At 42.2% G+C, this 17,183-nt stretch overlaps 1 protein-coding gene across 21 annotated transcripts in view; it reads left to right on the top strand.

Moving 5' to 3' along the window:
- Nucleotides 1–17,183, top strand: part of caskb (calcium/calmodulin-dependent serine protein kinase b) — a 41,615-nt gene continuing 24,432 nt past the window's right edge. For 6 of the 21 annotated variants that reach the window (XM_034289691.1, XM_034289687.1, XM_034289686.1 and 3 more), the window contains exons 1-2: nt 3–1,037; nt 16,260–16,372. In XM_034289691.1, the coding sequence (XP_034145582.1) occupies nt 979–1,037; nt 16,260–16,372 (172 nt within the window). In that variant the 5' untranslated portion in view covers nt 3–978. Of the gene's footprint in view, nt 1,038–16,259; nt 16,373–17,183 lie in introns of all 21 variants that reach the window. The other 15 variants (XM_013139812.4, XM_029116629.2, XM_029116628.2 and 12 more) reach the window with 6 other exon arrangements.

Below are 17,183 nucleotides of genomic sequence, written 5' to 3'. Positions count from 1 at the left end.
AACTGCGCCTTTCAGGGACTCTGAGGGTGGCGCCCTTAACGGCATCTTGGCTCAAGTGGCATTGAAATTAGCTAGGAGTCTGAGCACTCTAGTGGAGCCATTACGGCTCTAACCACACCGGTTTCATCACCTAGAGAAGGAGGAGCCTGGCATTTCTGGAAGCCGGAGGAGCAGCATCAGAGACAGAGTACAAACTGGAGAAACGGTGGTCGAGGGACACTGGAATACGACATAATATTCTTATTTTCAATATAGAAGCCAATATATATATATATGGATGCATATTTTACGATATAAGTATGAAGCTCTTTGATTTACCATCAGGTAGCTGAGCTCTTTGCTCCTTGTGTTTTATTTGCGGGGATATTCCAAACCATCTGTGATACGTTGGGTGTGCTCAGTGTTATAACGGCACTAGCAAGCTATTTCAAACGGTAAAATAAATCCAGATAGCCAACCATTTTATAGCTAGCCAGCCAGCTAGCTTGCGGGGGAGCAAGCTGCCTACTCGGGTAGGGGTATAATCGGATGCATCGACCAAGAAGAGGCATCTGGTAGGCTTTAACCAACGATACAATCTCTGTGCATGCAAAGAGGAGTGTTTTGTGCGAACGAGTAAAAAAAATCTCCGCGCGCTCGGCGTTGGTCGTCGGATTAGCCAGTCTGGAGTGAAGGAGAAGGTGGGGCCGAGGAGTGTCAAAAACGGTCTGGCTAAGCCTAACGCATGTAACGTTAGCTAGTTTAGCGCGCTAGCTGGCTAGCGGTAGCCACTCCATCAGTTTTCCATTTGGGAAATTCATTTTGGAATCTATTATTCTTCGAGCATTGGAATTCTGAGACCTTGCAGGGGTATTCCGCGGCGTTCCCCCTTTCCCTCAACGAGGAACAGTGGTGTACACTTGAGGCCATCGGCTTCTCTACAAATAATACCGTGTTGGGCAGATTTCACGGGGATAGCATCCCGGTTCGCTTTGGACCATGGCGGACGACGACGTGCTTTTCGAGGATGTCTACGAGCTGTGCGAGGTGATTGGGAAGTAAGTGTTTGCATATTTTTATGAACTGAAGGATGACAGTAAATCAAACTAGTAAATGCACCATTGCTGAGATGCCCTGCTGTGTGTGTGCGCGTGCCCGCCTGCTTGTGTATTTTTTCTGTATGGATTAAATTGCATGGTTACCCTATTTATTGCAACCTCCATAGAGCTGATTTACTTGACCTGCTTGTGGGTGCGTTTGCATACAAAACCCTCACCCATCTATTGGTAGTAATTTGTAAAATCTCTACAGTTAGTGGTTCATCTTGTTTCACATTTTTATTGTCAATATCACATTACATTTTGAATGTAGGAATTCAGTTAACCCTACTGACTTTGGTTAATTTGAATGAGTAAAGCCCAATGATGTTTGATGAGGTCCCTGTTTTCAAAACAAGAGTACAGAATACAGTTTAAAAGTTGGGCCATTCATAGCATTGAGTCTTGGCTACTACAACAACTAGGCCTGTGATGATCTCCAACCACTACTGTCACCTCCACCATTAGACTCCTCTCTGTGATTCTGTTGATTACAGGGTTTTTAAGTCATTATCATTTAGGATCATGGCCATTCAGGGCAAGGCAGCAGATCTTCAATAGAATGATGTCACAGATCTCATCCCCTAGGTAGGATGGAATGTGTTTACCGCATTCAGTGTTTTGGGTACGCATTTGTGCTTTACGGCTGCGCCAGCACATGGTTGTGATTGTCTTCTCAGTTCCAGTCCAGTATTGACCCCCAGTAGCCAGATTTGGCCAATCCTATTGTTATTGGCTCTTTAAGCATTGTCCAAACAGTTTTAAGGATCTTGTTTATCCTTGATCTTATTTTGTCCTGATTGGACTTACTGTAGGCAGGAACCTAATATAACCCTGGATTTACAATTTACCTTGGCTACAGTCAAATCTAAGCAAGCAACTCTGCTGTTAGGCTGATTAAAAACCATTGTCCAGTTTTCCAAAATAAGTAAAGCAATGTATAAAGCTTTTGCCACACTGAAAGAATTGACAGGGCCTGATGCATTCCTTTTTCCTGTCTGTTTCACACTATAAACATTGATTTATGGAGCACATCTATTCAAGCCTGCATTCTTTGCGGGAATAATGTTGTTTTTTATTGAGGAAGGCCTCTTGTATTTAGTGCAGGCCTTGTTTGCTGTCACAGAGCTTACAACAATGTACTGTAGTTCACAGATTAAGCTGGAAATCCAATATCTTTTTTTTGGGGAGGGGGGCGGGGGGCGATGGGGTCTTACATAATTGAAATGGATTGAAACCACAAACACCTACCTTCCAATATCCTCTTTAACCCAGATTTCCATTGTTGTGGCTGATCACCTCCCTGTCATATGGTGAACAGACATGCAGACAGAGACAGGCTGCTGTAGTCTTGAAGCTGGCCTAGCTCCCCTTCCCCCTGCGCTGAGCAGAGATCTGTGGGTCCATTCTCTCCATCCCCTCAGGCTCTTCTCTTTGGGGCGTCCTGTGTGTGGGTTTACGCGTCGCTCATTGACAGATCTAGGATCTGGTCTAACTTGACATTGTGTGTTATTAGGTTAATGACCAACACTCATATTGAAACAGCTGGTGAGTAAGTAGCTGCCTAAGACCTACCTTGATGTAGCAGCGCAGAAATGCCCTCCAGATAGAGGAGCCAGTGGCAGAGGCAAGGGCTTCAATTCTACTACTTTCCCCTAACCGATTTCATCCAGTTAAGACACTAATATTTCAGTTACCTCACCAGGTCCTGTCTAGTGAAGCAAATATTTTCTAAAGGACTTGATAACCCAGTTTTGGAAACGACACAGCACGGTTCCAAATCACTCCTCTCCACCAGCGATGCACCAGCCAGATTTCTGACAGTTGTGCGTTTGTCCGACCAAAGCACTTTCGAGTTCCGGACAGTCTTTCTAGGTAAACTACTCTGCTGCTTCTCCTGCAGAAAGCTACAGATCATTTTTCTCAGCCCAGTGTGGAAGGGAGGGGAGGCTCCGTAAGATCAATGAAGACAATGGACAGTTTGAAATAGGATGGCCCTGAGGCGGGATATACAACTCATGCCAGCATTCACCGCAGTACTTCAGGGCCGATCTCCTCCTATATCAACCAAACTAAGAGCACATGCTTGTAACGCCGGGTTCTGGGTTCCATTCGTGGCTGTGGGGTACGGAGACCGGGTCTACTTTAATTCTGTCTGGATAAGAGTGTCTGCAAAATTACATACATTGAATAGGAGCAGGAAAGGAACAGAGGGCTAGAAATATTGCTCTTGTCCTTCCAGCCCATGCTTCTTTTGGTTCACACTGGTTGAAAAAATGTCCGCCCTCCTTGTGTTAGCTTATGGGGAATGTTCAATGAACTGAAGGCGTGTTGTTTCTCACCGCCTTGGGATATGCTGTAGTCTGGGACATCTTAGGCCGGGTCCATACTCCTGGCAAATGCTCGTCGCCTAGTGACGGCTGTGCTTAGTCAGATGCGAAACTGTTTTATCTAGAGGAGCTGTGTATGCCTCCTAGCATAGCCCATAAATTAGCTGTAGGATAGTCTAGATGTGTTTGCAAGATCTGCCTCTGTACCAGGTCTCTGCAGTGCACCAATTCTACTTAGAATTGCACCAAAAAACTAAGCATTGTAGCTTATGCAATTATTTTATTTTTGTACCTCTTCTTGAATCTCTTTGGGCATATTTCAACTTCAACCCAAACTTTTTTTGATATATATATATATTTGGACATGGATTTTTGTGCTAAATTCCAACCACATTTATTGAAGAAAGTAATGCAATTTAACAAATCACACTTATTTTTACTTCAAAATAAAAGTATGCTATGCTATTAAAATAAACAGAAATGCAAATTCAACAAGCTAGTAGATCCCTACCATTACCATCCCATAAAGTGGCAAAATTAGGATCAGGTACCAGATTGGGTGCAATCAATCATTAAAAAGTAACTTGAGAGGGCCCAGCCTTTCATAAACATTAAACAAATGGGTGTTTATTAACACATCATGCCAAGGATGTCCAAATATGGAACAATAGAAACTTTCCAGGGACTCTACTTCACATGACTGTAGGTGTTAGTGTTTGAAATTGAGGGGGATGTCTCTGGCTACTACACCCTACACAAAGATACAGCTCTCTGTCCTCATTGTTTCTGGTTGGCACCCAGTGTGGAGGTTTGGGTTGGCGCCTGACGATGGTCCTTTGGGACGACTCGGCCCTCGCTTCAGCACACCTCCTAAGCAAACAATCTCTCTATCAATTTGACCAAATCTTTTTACATTGCTCTTGCTCCCAGGTGTCTTAAGTGGCCAACATTTAGTGAACCAAGCACCAGGTATGTTAAGGTTCCTCCAGAAAAGGCATCTGCCCTGGTGAAAAAGCTGAGAACTCGCCTCAGGATTCCCTTATCTTTATTCTGACATACGACATGACGTGTTACACCTTTTCTGCAGTTGTCGTTCCTGCCTGTACTCGCCAGTCTTTGATCCTGCTTGTGTAGAAGTCAAGGGAGGTGGGTGGATGGGGAGTTTTTCCATTTGGGGTCAAGCTCTGCTGATGACTTATAACCTGCTAAAAGACTTCCTACAACCACTGTAAGTCCCTTGTTCTCTGAAGCGCCAGTCTAAGATGAAACAGAGTTTTCAATCTTATAATCTGGAACATTCTAGACAGAATGGAACCCTGCCCCCTCGTTCCCCATAGCTCACTGTTGGAGTCAAGTTCCGCCGGATCTATAAGCAGTTGGCTGGCGCCCTGCTAGCCCATGGCTCTCCTCTGCCTTTAAGAAAAGAGACAAGGAGTGTTAGAGGACTACCCATTTCAGAATGTGTTGATAGCCATTTTTTGAGTGAGACCATTGCTTAGCTATCTTTGTATTGCGAGACCCGAGGAAGCACTTGTGCTTTTTGAAAGCAAATATTCTAGTTCATTTTAAATAATTGAGCTAAAAACAAATACCTAGTTATTTCACAAAAAACATGCACAGTAGTCAATGCTGGACCCCATAAATGAAAAGTGAACTTTTGCCAGTTGCCTATTCAGCCATTATTCAAACGGAAGATGGTGCAAGGCCTTTTTCTTCACAGCTTCATTATCTATGTGAAGTAAAGTGACACACAATGGGGGTTATGCAATCCTACTTATTAGCCCTTTGAGTTACATTTCAGAAAACCCGGCGACATGCTCTTGCCAGGCGTTTGAGCTCCATTTGAAGGGGATGGGCGAGGCGGGGGTAATTTGAGCCGTCTCGGCTGATAATGATTTTCTCTGCATGGGAATAGTATTGCATACGAGTGCTACTGGAAAAACGCGGAGATCTCCATTCTGGCTATCGGGTGCACATTAGAGCCAGGAAGGATTGGGATGTTGTCAGTGACTGGAAACCAGTGGAGTGATCAGGCCATTCACTTCTGTTGGTTCGGCTAATTAAACGGCAACTCCTAGCCTAGGTTTCAATGTTTTGGGTTGCATTAATCTAATCAGGTTTAAGAGTTGTTTCATAATCCATTCGTAGCTGTATGAGGACGTAGATACTGATAAAAAGTAAATATACACATTAACCGTGTCTTCGCTGTCATTAGCTGCACTAGCTGTTGGGTGTTTTCAGTAGCTTTTTAAACCTTTTGTCACAGCAAATACACTTAGGAGATTTTTATCAGAAGCCAGATGGAAGATTTACTGTGTTAGTCTTAGGAAAACCATGTCTCTGGCATTTTGGACTGAACTTTTTAAATGCCCGTCTTTTGGTAATGAAGAAAATGATTGTAGTTCAAGCTAATTTTCTGCAATTCTACTCATTTTCTCATGGGACTGAGGGAAGTCTGCAGTCTGTCTCAACCACCAATCCGCATTTGTTAATGAATGAACATAGGAAAGCTAACCCTCAACCAAAATATCTATTTAACCCAAGTCTTCAACGTCAGTCATTCTCCATTCATACTAGAGCAGCTTTTTCCCTGTACTGCTTTGGTTTCCCCCAGCATTATGGGTGATAATCTGAAGTCTTATGAAGGGAACCATCTTTTGGCATACTCTGCACGCCCTGAATTCATTCGCAGACCTTATCTACAGATACAGGATCAGTCCTGCTTCCAGCCTTGCTTCTCAGCCTTTATGAGATGTGTAATGTAACTGGCCCTAGACATGTTGGGAAGAACATCTCCATCCGCCAGCCCCTCCCAAGGCCCTTTTTAAAATGCTAGATTTCGTCTAACTTTCTCTTTATTTTCGCCTCACTATGTTTAGTCTGAATGTGTGTGGTCAGCGCCTAACAGAGAGCGGACTCTAGAGACTTTCTTCTGGCTGTTTTATGCTTACCCGATGGGTTTAGGGACTGCTCTGAGAACAGCACATTCTGAGGACATATCGAATTTGGTCCCTGCAAGTCTAATGGCTCCCAAGCCTCCTGTGTGTTTCTGGTAGTTTTTTTCCAAAGTCTGCCCCCTTTTCTCCTTTGTTTCCTTTCATTGTTATCTCTTTCCTATCTTCCTCCTCATTCTTTACCTACATACTTTCATCTGTCTTCTTCCTGTTCCTATCCTTCCTAATGTCCCTCCTCTACTTATCTTCCTTTCCCCTTCAATTACCTCCCAGTGTATTTTCTCCTATTACGTAACTCAATCGATAACCTGATTCTGAAAGGATGGTGTAGGTGAAAAGAAACATGATGGTTACATTTTAACTGGTAGCCTGCAGGCTAAATGAATGTTCAGTGGTCCCTAGTTCCTACTCAGGCCTTAACCCTACCTGAGCTTGATAGAGAATTGGAACTGCTCCGAGACTTGCCTAAGTCCTGGAGGTATTTCCAGATTCACGGTCTGAATCCTAATTGCACCCCATGAATATTCAAAAGGTTGTTCTCTTCATGTAACCGGTAAATTAAACCAAGCAAATATTTAGGACCTGTGTGTTTTTTCTCCCGCTTTCATACTTCAACAGACACTTGGCATTTTAGAAGCCATTCCGAGCAATTTCCAACTGCAAAGTTTGCACTGTGGGGACTGGTTAAATAATGCTGCTTTGTTGTTTAAGACTGACACTAAAAAGGTATTCCAGCAGGGTACTAAACTGCTGTCTTCCACTTAGGGCTTGTTTTGCAAACACTGATTAAGCCTGGAGCTGCACAGAGAAAATCAAGCCTGATGAAAAATCTCCACTGATTTAGTCGTGGACTTGGCTTAATCTGTGAATGAGAAACAGGCCCTTTGTGTCATGGCCTCGGAAGCTGTGTGCATTTCTGCACCATTTTTTCATTTAGTCTAACCTTGGTCATTTTGACTAAAATAGCTTGAATCTTTAGTCTCATTTACATCATTTGAATAATGATTTAGTCTATGGTAGTTTGTCAAAATGATGAAGACAGTAATACATTTTTGTCAACCACATGTAGGCTACTTACATTTTAGTCAGATCAAATGTATTGCCTTATTAACCGGTAACAAACCTATCACTGGTCAGTGAAACATTATCCTGGCAAATCTACTAGGATAAACCAACAAGACAATGTCAACAATTCCTTTCTGAAAAAAAGAATCAGCCCCATAACAGGCTTGATTTGTTTGTACAGAATTTGAAAAAGAGAGCCACTAGCTGAATGCGAATAGGCTACATACAGGTGCTGGTCATAAAATTAGAATATCATCAAAAAGTCGATTTATTTCAGTAATTCCATTTAAAAAGCGAAACTTGTATAATGTATACATTTGTTTCACCCAGACTGATATATTTCAAGTGTTTATTTCTTTTAATTTTGATGATTATAACTGACAACTAATGAAAACCTCAAATTCAGTATCTCAGAAAATTAGAATATTGTGAAAAGGTTCAATATTGAAGGCACCTGGTGCCACACTCTAATCAGCTAATTAACCCAAAACACCTGCAAAGGCCTTTAAATGGTCTCTCAGTCTAGTTCTGTAGGCAACACAATCATGGGGAAGACTGCTGACTTGACAGCTGTCCAAAAGACGACCATTGACACCTTGCACGAGGAGGGCAAGACACAAAAGGTAATTGCTAAAGAGGCTGGCTGTTCACAGAGCTCTGTGTCCAAGCACATTAATAGAGAGGCGAAGGGAAGGAAAAGATGTGGTAGAAAAAAGTGTACAAGCAATAGGGATAACCGCACCCTGGAGAGGATTGTGAAACAAAACCCATTCAAAAATGTGGGGGAGATTCACAAAGAGTGGACTGCAGCTGGAGTCAGTGCTTCAAGAACCACCACGCACAGACGTATGAGAGACATGGGTTTCAGCTGTCACATTCCTTGTGTCAAGCCACCCTTGAACAAGACACAGCGTCAGAAGCGTCTTGCCTGGGCTAAAGACAAAAAGGACTGGACAGCTGCTTAGTTATGTTCTCTGATTAAAGTACATTTTGCATTTCCTTTGGAAATCAAGGTCCCAGAGTCTGGAGGAAGAGAGAAGAGGTACAGAATCCACGTAGCTTGAAGTCCAGTGTAAAGTTTCCACAGTCAGTGATGGTTTGGGGTGCCATGTCATCTGCTGGTGTTGGTCCACTGTGTTTTCTGAGGTCCAAGGTCAACACAGCCGTCTACCAGGAAGTTTTAGAGCACTTCATGTTTCCTGCTGCTGACCAACTTTATGGAGATGCAGATTTCATTTTCCAACAGGACTTGGCACCTGCACACAGTGCCAAAGCTACCAGTACCTGGTTTAAGGACCATGGTATCCCTGTTCTTAATTGGCCAGCAAACTCACCTGACTTAAACGCTATAGAAAATCTATGGGGAATTGTGAAGAGGAAGATGCGATACGCCAGACCCAACAATGCAGAAGAGCTGAAGGCCACTATCAGTGCCACGCCGCATTGCAGCAGTAATTCAGGCAAAAGGAGCCCCAACTAAGTATTGAGTGCTGTACATGCTCATACTTTTCATGTTCATACTTTTCAGTTGGCCAACATTTCTACAAATATTTTTTTTGTATTGGTCTTAAGTAATGTTCACATTTTATGACCAGCACCTGTATATCTTCAATGTACTTGACAGAAACATCAACTTGTGCCAGCGGTGTAGACTTCTTCTAATTACTACACAGTATAAATAGCACTTCACTCAACCTGAGTCTGTCGTTAAGTCATGTGTGTAATGATGTAGATTTGTGTAATTTTGTGTAATTTTATGTAATTAGATAATAAAAAGAAGCTGATGGCACTGACATTCTCTCCATCTCTCTCTTTCTAAAATCCTAATGTCTTGTACTTTATTCAATTAAATGTATAACAGATATTATTTTGTCTGGTCTAATTTAAGTAAACGAAAATAAAATGTGTTGTTTAGCTTATTTTTCTTGAATTGTTTAGTCAGTAATAGTTACAGAAATTGCCAGTAAAACTAGGTTTCTGTATTTTCGTGGACAAAATGTAACTATGTTTTGGATTGGATGTTAATCAGGTGTCGTTGACTCTGGTCACTAGAGACACTCATTGTAGTAGTAAGGGTGTCAACCTCTGTGTAATTGCTACATTCTAAATCTGTCCCATTAATTCTCCGCTTAACTATTCCTCATGTAATTGCTGTAAAAGTGTTATCAGTGTTATAACATACCTGATAAAAAGAAAGAAAAGGAGCAGACTGGATGGACCTAGCTTAACACAGTGAAATGTTCCCTAACCAGGGTGCCAAGTAATATTTTCAGTCACTAGCCACTGGTGGGTAGATTGAAAGTCTATCATCCACTCATCTTTTTCACCAGCCAAATACATAATGTATGCCATTTAAAATTTGCTAAATAATTCTAGTTAAAAGTAGCTAACTTGTATATTGCTCAATTTCCTAAACATCTTGGGACCGAAGACAGAAATATCTTTTTTTTTCAGCTGCCACTTCAAGGGCTGGTGACAGTAACGCTTGTGTCAGTTGGAGAATTGACTCCATTGCCACTGCTAGCTTCAGTCTGACTTTACTGTTGTAATTTGAGGTCTTTGCTAGCAGGTCATTTTCAGGTAAAATTATCTTGTGCTAGGAATAAATATTTCATTGCTCCACACCGGTTGGCTACTGTGCGCGCGTCGTTTCTCCCATTGCTGCGCATGGTTTCAAAAAGTACAGCAAATAAGCTTTCAGAAATAATTTGAAAAAGTCTATGGAACATTTTTCTGCTGTAAATCGCCACCTATACTCCTTTAATTTAGAGTATTTTTATGTCCCTAAATCGTGAGAAAAACACTTGCCCTGTTTGACCAACCACCTGTGTGACTAGTAAACCAGTCAGTGCTGAACTCTACCCGCATTTGACGTGTGTTAATTGCAGGAGTGATTAACGTGGGAAGGGGGCCCATGTTGCGCGCACAGCTGTGTTGTCTATGCCATCAAAGCATGCCTGCCCAGTCCCTTCCCCCTCCTACCATTTTACACTTCTCCCCGTGGAATGGCACTTGTGGGTGTGATGGCATGGAGTGTTTCAGGGGTGGGTGGTTGAGTCGGGGCAATTCCGTTACTTACTCCCTCTACATTCAACAACATGGAAGATTCCACTGCAATTCATACTCATTAATTAAATATATGTAGATATGTTTTGTGAGAACATTAGAATTTCTGGAAGTGACCTTTAGCACTGCTGTGCTCTTGCCTGGCTACCCAAACACCATGTTCCGGCAAAATGTTGCCTATGACTTTTGTTTTGTACAACCATTTGACGTGACCTAAATGACTCCCAATTACAGTAATTTTAATATGTTGTGAGTGATAGAGTAGACAAAGACTTCAGTGTTTAAGTCATCAGGCAAGCTGAATATTCCCTGGCCTTTGAATTGTTATGGGGATAAGGGGAGTTTTATTGAGACAGGTAAATTATTATTCCAGACAGTCCAATACTGGACCCGCCCCCAGCTCCGCTTCCCTACTGCTTCACTGTAGTGGACCGAAATCCCTTTCAGATAAGATTTGCACTTTTCCAGAAATATTTATTTAATGTGTGTATGGTTCCGTTTTAAAACGTATGTTTAATTTTGTTAATCCTATCCTTTAAAAATGTTTGTCTTATTCTTGCCAGTGTCTACATTTCATGTAAAGTCATGTGACATACATTTTCTTTTAAACATATGCATATGTAATCTTCATTTTGAAACTTTGTCAGATTAAGGTTAACTGAGTTAACAAATGACACTGAAAGACTACCAGGGCTGTCACGATTATGACATTGTAGTGGACAATTAACTGTTGCACAAATAATTGTGATTAACAATTTAATTGTCTGTTGTTAATTTTATGGCACTAATATTGTTGTAAAAATACGTTAGATCCGGATATGGTTCTTCAGATGTGTGGTGTTCGCCACCTTTCTGGATCAAATCCAACACTTCTCCTCCTAAAAATTATTTTACTCATCATTCGTCTTAAAACTAAAATGCGCCCATAGCGGTGCAGTTGTGTTCGGCTTTTGAACAACCACTAAATTCATGTTAACGATTGCTCTTCACAAAATGCAACCGTGAATCAATGGCAGTTAGCCTAATTTTTCCTGCGCATCGTTTTTGTCATTCTATTGTGTCTTAGTTTGTTTTGTTTTGGGTCTTTGTCTTGTTGCAAAATCCATGTTGGGTTCATTTTTAATTTTGACAGAGGTACTCACATTCTCCTCAATAATCTTCTGCTCCCTGACGCAGCAAAACAGCCAGAAACCATAATGCCACCACCTCTAGTCTTTACGGTTGGTTTGAGGTTTTTCTGCTAAGAGGCAGTGTATCTTTTTATGGCATTGCAGCAAAACAACTTTGTCCAGATCACATTGTTCCAATACTTCTGGTCTTTACCAAGGTGTTGACTTGCAAACATCAGTTTGGTCTTGATATTTATATAGCAGAGTCATCTTCCTTCCTGCCCTGCCAAGCAAGCAAAGTGTGTGCAGTCTCTTACTGACAGTCATGCACTTCGTCATTGATGGTAGCAATAGAGACCTGCATAAAGTTGATGTGAGTTTGGGGTTCTTAGAGATTTCTGTGAGCATCTTTCTGTCAGCTTTTGGGTAGGATTTGGTGGGACAACCTCTCCTGTGTAGGGGTGAGAACCAATAGTAGAATTGTCGACATTTCGACAAGGATTCCATTTACCGACAAGTTTATCAAATTATCACGGCTAGCGAAAGCATACCTGTGCACCCTGGCAACATCTGTACTAGCTGAAAGGGTTTTCTCTGCTGTGGGCCTGATAGTCTTCATAAGCCTATGTCCCGGCCTACGTGGACATGATCATTTTTCTATACAAGAATAAATGATCATAATATATACCGATCAGACATTACATTTTAACCACTGAAGGGGATAATACTGATAATATCGTTATCATGGCACCTGTCAGTGGCTGGGATATATTAGGCAGCAAGTGAACATTTTGTCCTCAAAGTTGATGTGCTAAAAGCAGGGAAAATGGGCAAGTGTAAGGATCTGAGCGGCTTTGAAAAGGGCCAAATTGTGATTGCTAGACGACAGGGTCAGAGCATCTCCAAAACTGCAGCCCTTTTTGGTGTTCCTGGTATGCAGTGGTCAGTACCTATCAAAAGTGGTCCAAGGAAGGAAAAGCGGGGTAAGCTGGGACGGAGGTAGTGTGATGCTTTAGGCAATGTTCTGCTGGGAAACCTTGAGTCCTGCCATTCATGTGGATGCTCCTTTGACATGTACCATCTACCTGAGCATTGTTGCAGACCATGTGCATCCTTTCATGGCAACGGTATTCCCTGATGGCATTGGCTTCTTTCAGCAGGATAATGCACCCAGCCACAAAGCAAAAATTGTTCAGGAATGGTTTGACGAACACAACAACGAGTTCAAGGTGTTGACTTGGCCTCCAAATTCCCCAGATCTCAATCCAATAGAGCATCTGTGGGATGTGCTGGACAAACAGGTCCGATCCATGGAGGCACCACTATGTAACTTACAAGAGTTAAAGGATCTGCTGCTAACATCTTGGTGCCCGATACCACAGCACACCTTCAGAGGTCTAGTGGAGTCCATGCCTCGACGGGTCTGGGCTGTTTTGGCGAAAATAGTGGGACCTACACAATATTAAGCAGGTGGTCATAATGTTATAGCTGATTGGTGTAGACATTGCCTAATGATTCTTTATGTTTTTGTTAAGATCTTGCATTTATGGATACGCTAGCCAGATTTTGTCTGGCTTTTGTTCATTCATTTCATATAATTTATTCCTATTAAGCTTTCTTCCTAGGATATTTTCTTAATCACTGGTACTTGAACGCGTCAGTAGGATTGTTAAATGCAAACTGTAACATAACTATTGACTGTTAGTCTTTATTAAGTATAGTATAGTTTTAGTTTGGAATGTATAGTTTTAAGGGACTGTATATAAAAAGAAAATAGCCGACTAGATGGTCTAATACATTTTGTTGTTATGGCCAGAAAACATTGACACAAGGATGTTAATGTATGGCAATTAATACATATCTCTGCGGTTATTCATGGGAGTCAATTCGTGTTTATAGTTGTAATTGTAATTAATGGAAAAGCTTGTAACAATAATTTGAAATAAATCCCTTGTTATAAAATACTAACGACTTGACAGGCGGTGAATATAAGATACTAATGACTGAATGTCTCCTGAGTAAAATTATATCTCGCCTAATTGTTTATACTGAAATGTTATTGAGGTTAACTACATTTTTAAATACAATTTTGAATTTATTGCATAAAATATTACAATTTACATTTAATTATTTTTCATTCAATGCCTTTCCTTTTGGCTGAAGTGGGTAGGGTTGACAATTCGACTATTTGACGACAAAAGCTGAGGAATTATAGATGGTGACTTTTATCATGCACATCCCTAGTCCTATGTAGATTGCCAGTGTTTTGATCTTGGCATGGTGTGTTACCACACATATGGTGAGGACAAACCAGACAATGTTTTTAATGTTTATGGAAGGCTGGACCCTCAAGTTACACTCAATATATTTTCTAATAATTTGGACCTGTTTTAATGCTCCATATTCTAATTTTAGCCATTTTATGTGACAAAGTGATGGTTGTACTACCTTTTTTCTGCATATGGAAATTGTATTTCTGTTTATTTTAATTTCATAAATGGTTTCAAATGTAATTTTTGTTTGTGTGATTTGAAAATTGGGTTACTTATATCAATGAGTATCAGTATATACAGTATATATGAAGCTTGAATCTATTATCCCTTTAACTACCTTCAAAGTTCTATTATCAAATCTATTGACAGACCACTGTACATGCTGACTCTATCCGCTCTATTCGACCGTTAGCGCATTTTGCACACTCAACCTTACAGCTGTCTCTGTATGTTTTGCAATTGTTTTATTTTTGTATTGCCACTTTGCACCATAAATCTACCTCTCTCTCTCCCAGACCCTACATTGACTGTATAGTATATTACCATGCCATTATACTTACCAAATATCTACCTCCATATGTTGACATTTGTTGCACTTACTGTACAAACCCTTAATTTGTTTATTTTGATGTTGTGTATTAATGTGTAACTCTGTCTTCTGCAACTTGGCGCTTTATCTTGGCCAGGTCGACGTTTCAAATAAGAAACTGTGCTCAACATGCTTACCTGGTAAAATAAAGGTAAAATAAAATGGGTGCTTAATTTGAAATGTAAGGGGTGCTGCTAACTAGCTAGTGCAGCAAGTGAAATATCTTTCATCAAAGCCTGCTAGCTGCTGATTCCATATGGCTACAGTTTCAGCAGTGGGTGTGGTAGTCCCTCTTAGTGATTGGTTCACCCACCTGAGAGGTGTGCTCCAGGAACTTAGTCACAGTTCATAAAAAACATTGCTGCATCATCACCGTAACATTCATAATGAGCCAAAGGCAGAACTTAAATGATCACTGTGTTGTTTGCTGATGGAAAATTGCTTTGCTTTGTTCCTGACATGACAAAGGCAGAACTTAAATGATCACTCTGTTGTTTGCTGATGGAAAATTGCTTTGCTTTGTTCCTGACATGACTTTCGGAAACCCTACACTAACATTGCAAATAATTAGCTGCATGTTAATATTGGCCTATTTTTGTTGGTGTAAACCAGATACTACATAGGTGCTAACAGTGTGGAAGAATGAAACGTAAACCCTTAGAAAGGCTAGGTGTAGCAACACCTTAATGCTTATACCTATCCAATCCCTTCAGTAAGGCTACCGCTGTAGGAACGGATGTGGGCGGAGCCCCTGGACCATGGACCATGTCTCCTCCCATCCTCTATCTTAATGGCAGAAACAGCTGTCGGTCATGGCTGCCTTTTTAACCCCACCACAGGATGTGTTTATTTTACGGAAACCGCGCAGTTCTTAGAGATTGGGTAATGTCTGTGAGGGTATTTGCTTTAGCCCTCAGAGCCCCCACCCCCACCCGGAGGCCGATGGCTGGGTTAATCATTATAACAGGAGAAGCCCATCCGCCCACACACAGTGGCAGGTAGTCTTCCACGTGTTGGTTATATTGACTTTCAGGTTACTATTATGAATTAACCTTAACTCTGTTTGAATTGGAATACCTCCTACTGAGTTTTAAATGTAACTTTGTGAGTGTTTGTGCTGTCAGAGTGTACTGAGTGGAACAGCTGTGCACTGTTTGCAGTTGGGGCTTGCGTTTGTATGTGGGCGTGCGTGTGCAAGTGTATGATGTGTGAGTTTGGTCTGGATTTATTTTCTTCTGCTCTTTTTTTTGCCGTGTGTGTGTGTCTTTGCATAGATGTCAGTCCCACAGTACGGGTTTCCAACCATGCCAAATACCCTGATCCACTTCTGTCCTGTTCCCATATTCTCAACCCCAAACCAGCACCCTGGTACACTGCCCTGTCAGCAGTGCCATTTTTGCGTGCCTCCCAGCCTCTGTAATGAGGCATTTATTTTGGTCTTTACAGCTGCATCCATGGCTGGTCTGTAATTCCCCAGACATGGTGGCCAGGCTGCATCGCTAACCGCCCCGGCTCTGGCCTCCCTCTGTGCCCGCTGCCAGTCGGTTATCGTTGTTTGAGAACTGTGACCTCTCCGAGGACTGTTGGGATGGAGTGTGGAGAGGACCCAGCCACGATATACCAGCCTGGATACAGGCTGGTATATCATAAATCCACCCGTAGCCCCTTTCCCTTAGGCCCTTTCTATCTGGAAGGATTTATGCTGGTATTGTGTGTGTGTGTGTGTGTGTGTGTGTGTGTGTGTGTGCGTGTGTGCGTGTGTGACGTGCCTAACCCGTTGTGTTGTGTGTGTTCCAGGGGTCCCTTCAGCGTGGTGAGGCGATGCATCAACAGAGACACAGGACAGCAGTTTGCAGTGAAGATTGTAGACGTGGCCAGTTTCACCTCCAGCCCTGGACTCAGCACAGAGGGTAAGGTGGAGTAACACACACGTGCAACGTCTAGTGCCTAGATGAAGCACTGATGCGTGCTGTAACACTCCATGCTGTTTCTTGCCATGTCATGCTGTTCTTTGTCTGTCTGTCTTTCTGTCTGTCTGTCTGTCGAGTGCCACACTGTGATGGCAGTGCCCTGGGTATTGGCATTCACGGTGTACCATCTGTGAAGCTCCGGTTGAGCTGCGCCCAAGAGCCAAGGACAGGAAGACATGGAAATGGGAAGAGAGTGAGAGAAAAGATTGATAGCGTAATAAAAGGGTGGAGTGCTCAGTAAACAGATAGAGGGACTGAGTGAATGAGTGAGTCAGAATGAACATAATGAAGATGGAAATGACGTGTGTTTGCAAATCGGAGGGAGTGCAGGCGAGTTCGGATAATGTCAAACACAAGGACATACACACAGTACGAGTGTGTTGGGGTGAAATGGAAATGTGTTTTGATGCATTTTTTGCTTTCCTCACACAGCTGTGGAAAGTGGGGTCATGGCCTGGGATCAGCCAGCTATACCTAATGCCTTGCTCATGGGCAGATACACAGATCACCTTTGTTGGCTCTTGGTTATTAATCAGCGGACTTCTGTTTACTGGCCATATGTTCTAAATTGTAGGCTACCTGCTTGCACTAATACTATGGAGAGGGGGTGTGTGAGAGGGAGAGAGAATGGGAGAGAAAGAATTGGGGAGAGGACAGGGAGGGAGTGTGCGTCATGGGGGTGAAGGGGAGAGTGTGGTGAGGGGAGAGTGTGGTGAGGGGAGAGTGTGGTGAGGAGAGAGAACAATAGAGA

Source organism: Esox lucius, chromosome 22 (genome assembly GCF_011004845.1).
Source record: "Esox lucius isolate fEsoLuc1 chromosome 22, fEsoLuc1.pri, whole genome shotgun sequence".
Taxonomy (NCBI): domain Eukaryota; kingdom Metazoa; phylum Chordata; class Actinopteri; order Esociformes; family Esocidae; genus Esox; species Esox lucius.
The sequence above is the reverse complement of the archived record's forward strand: the minus strand, read 5'-3'. Positions and strand labels throughout refer to the sequence as shown.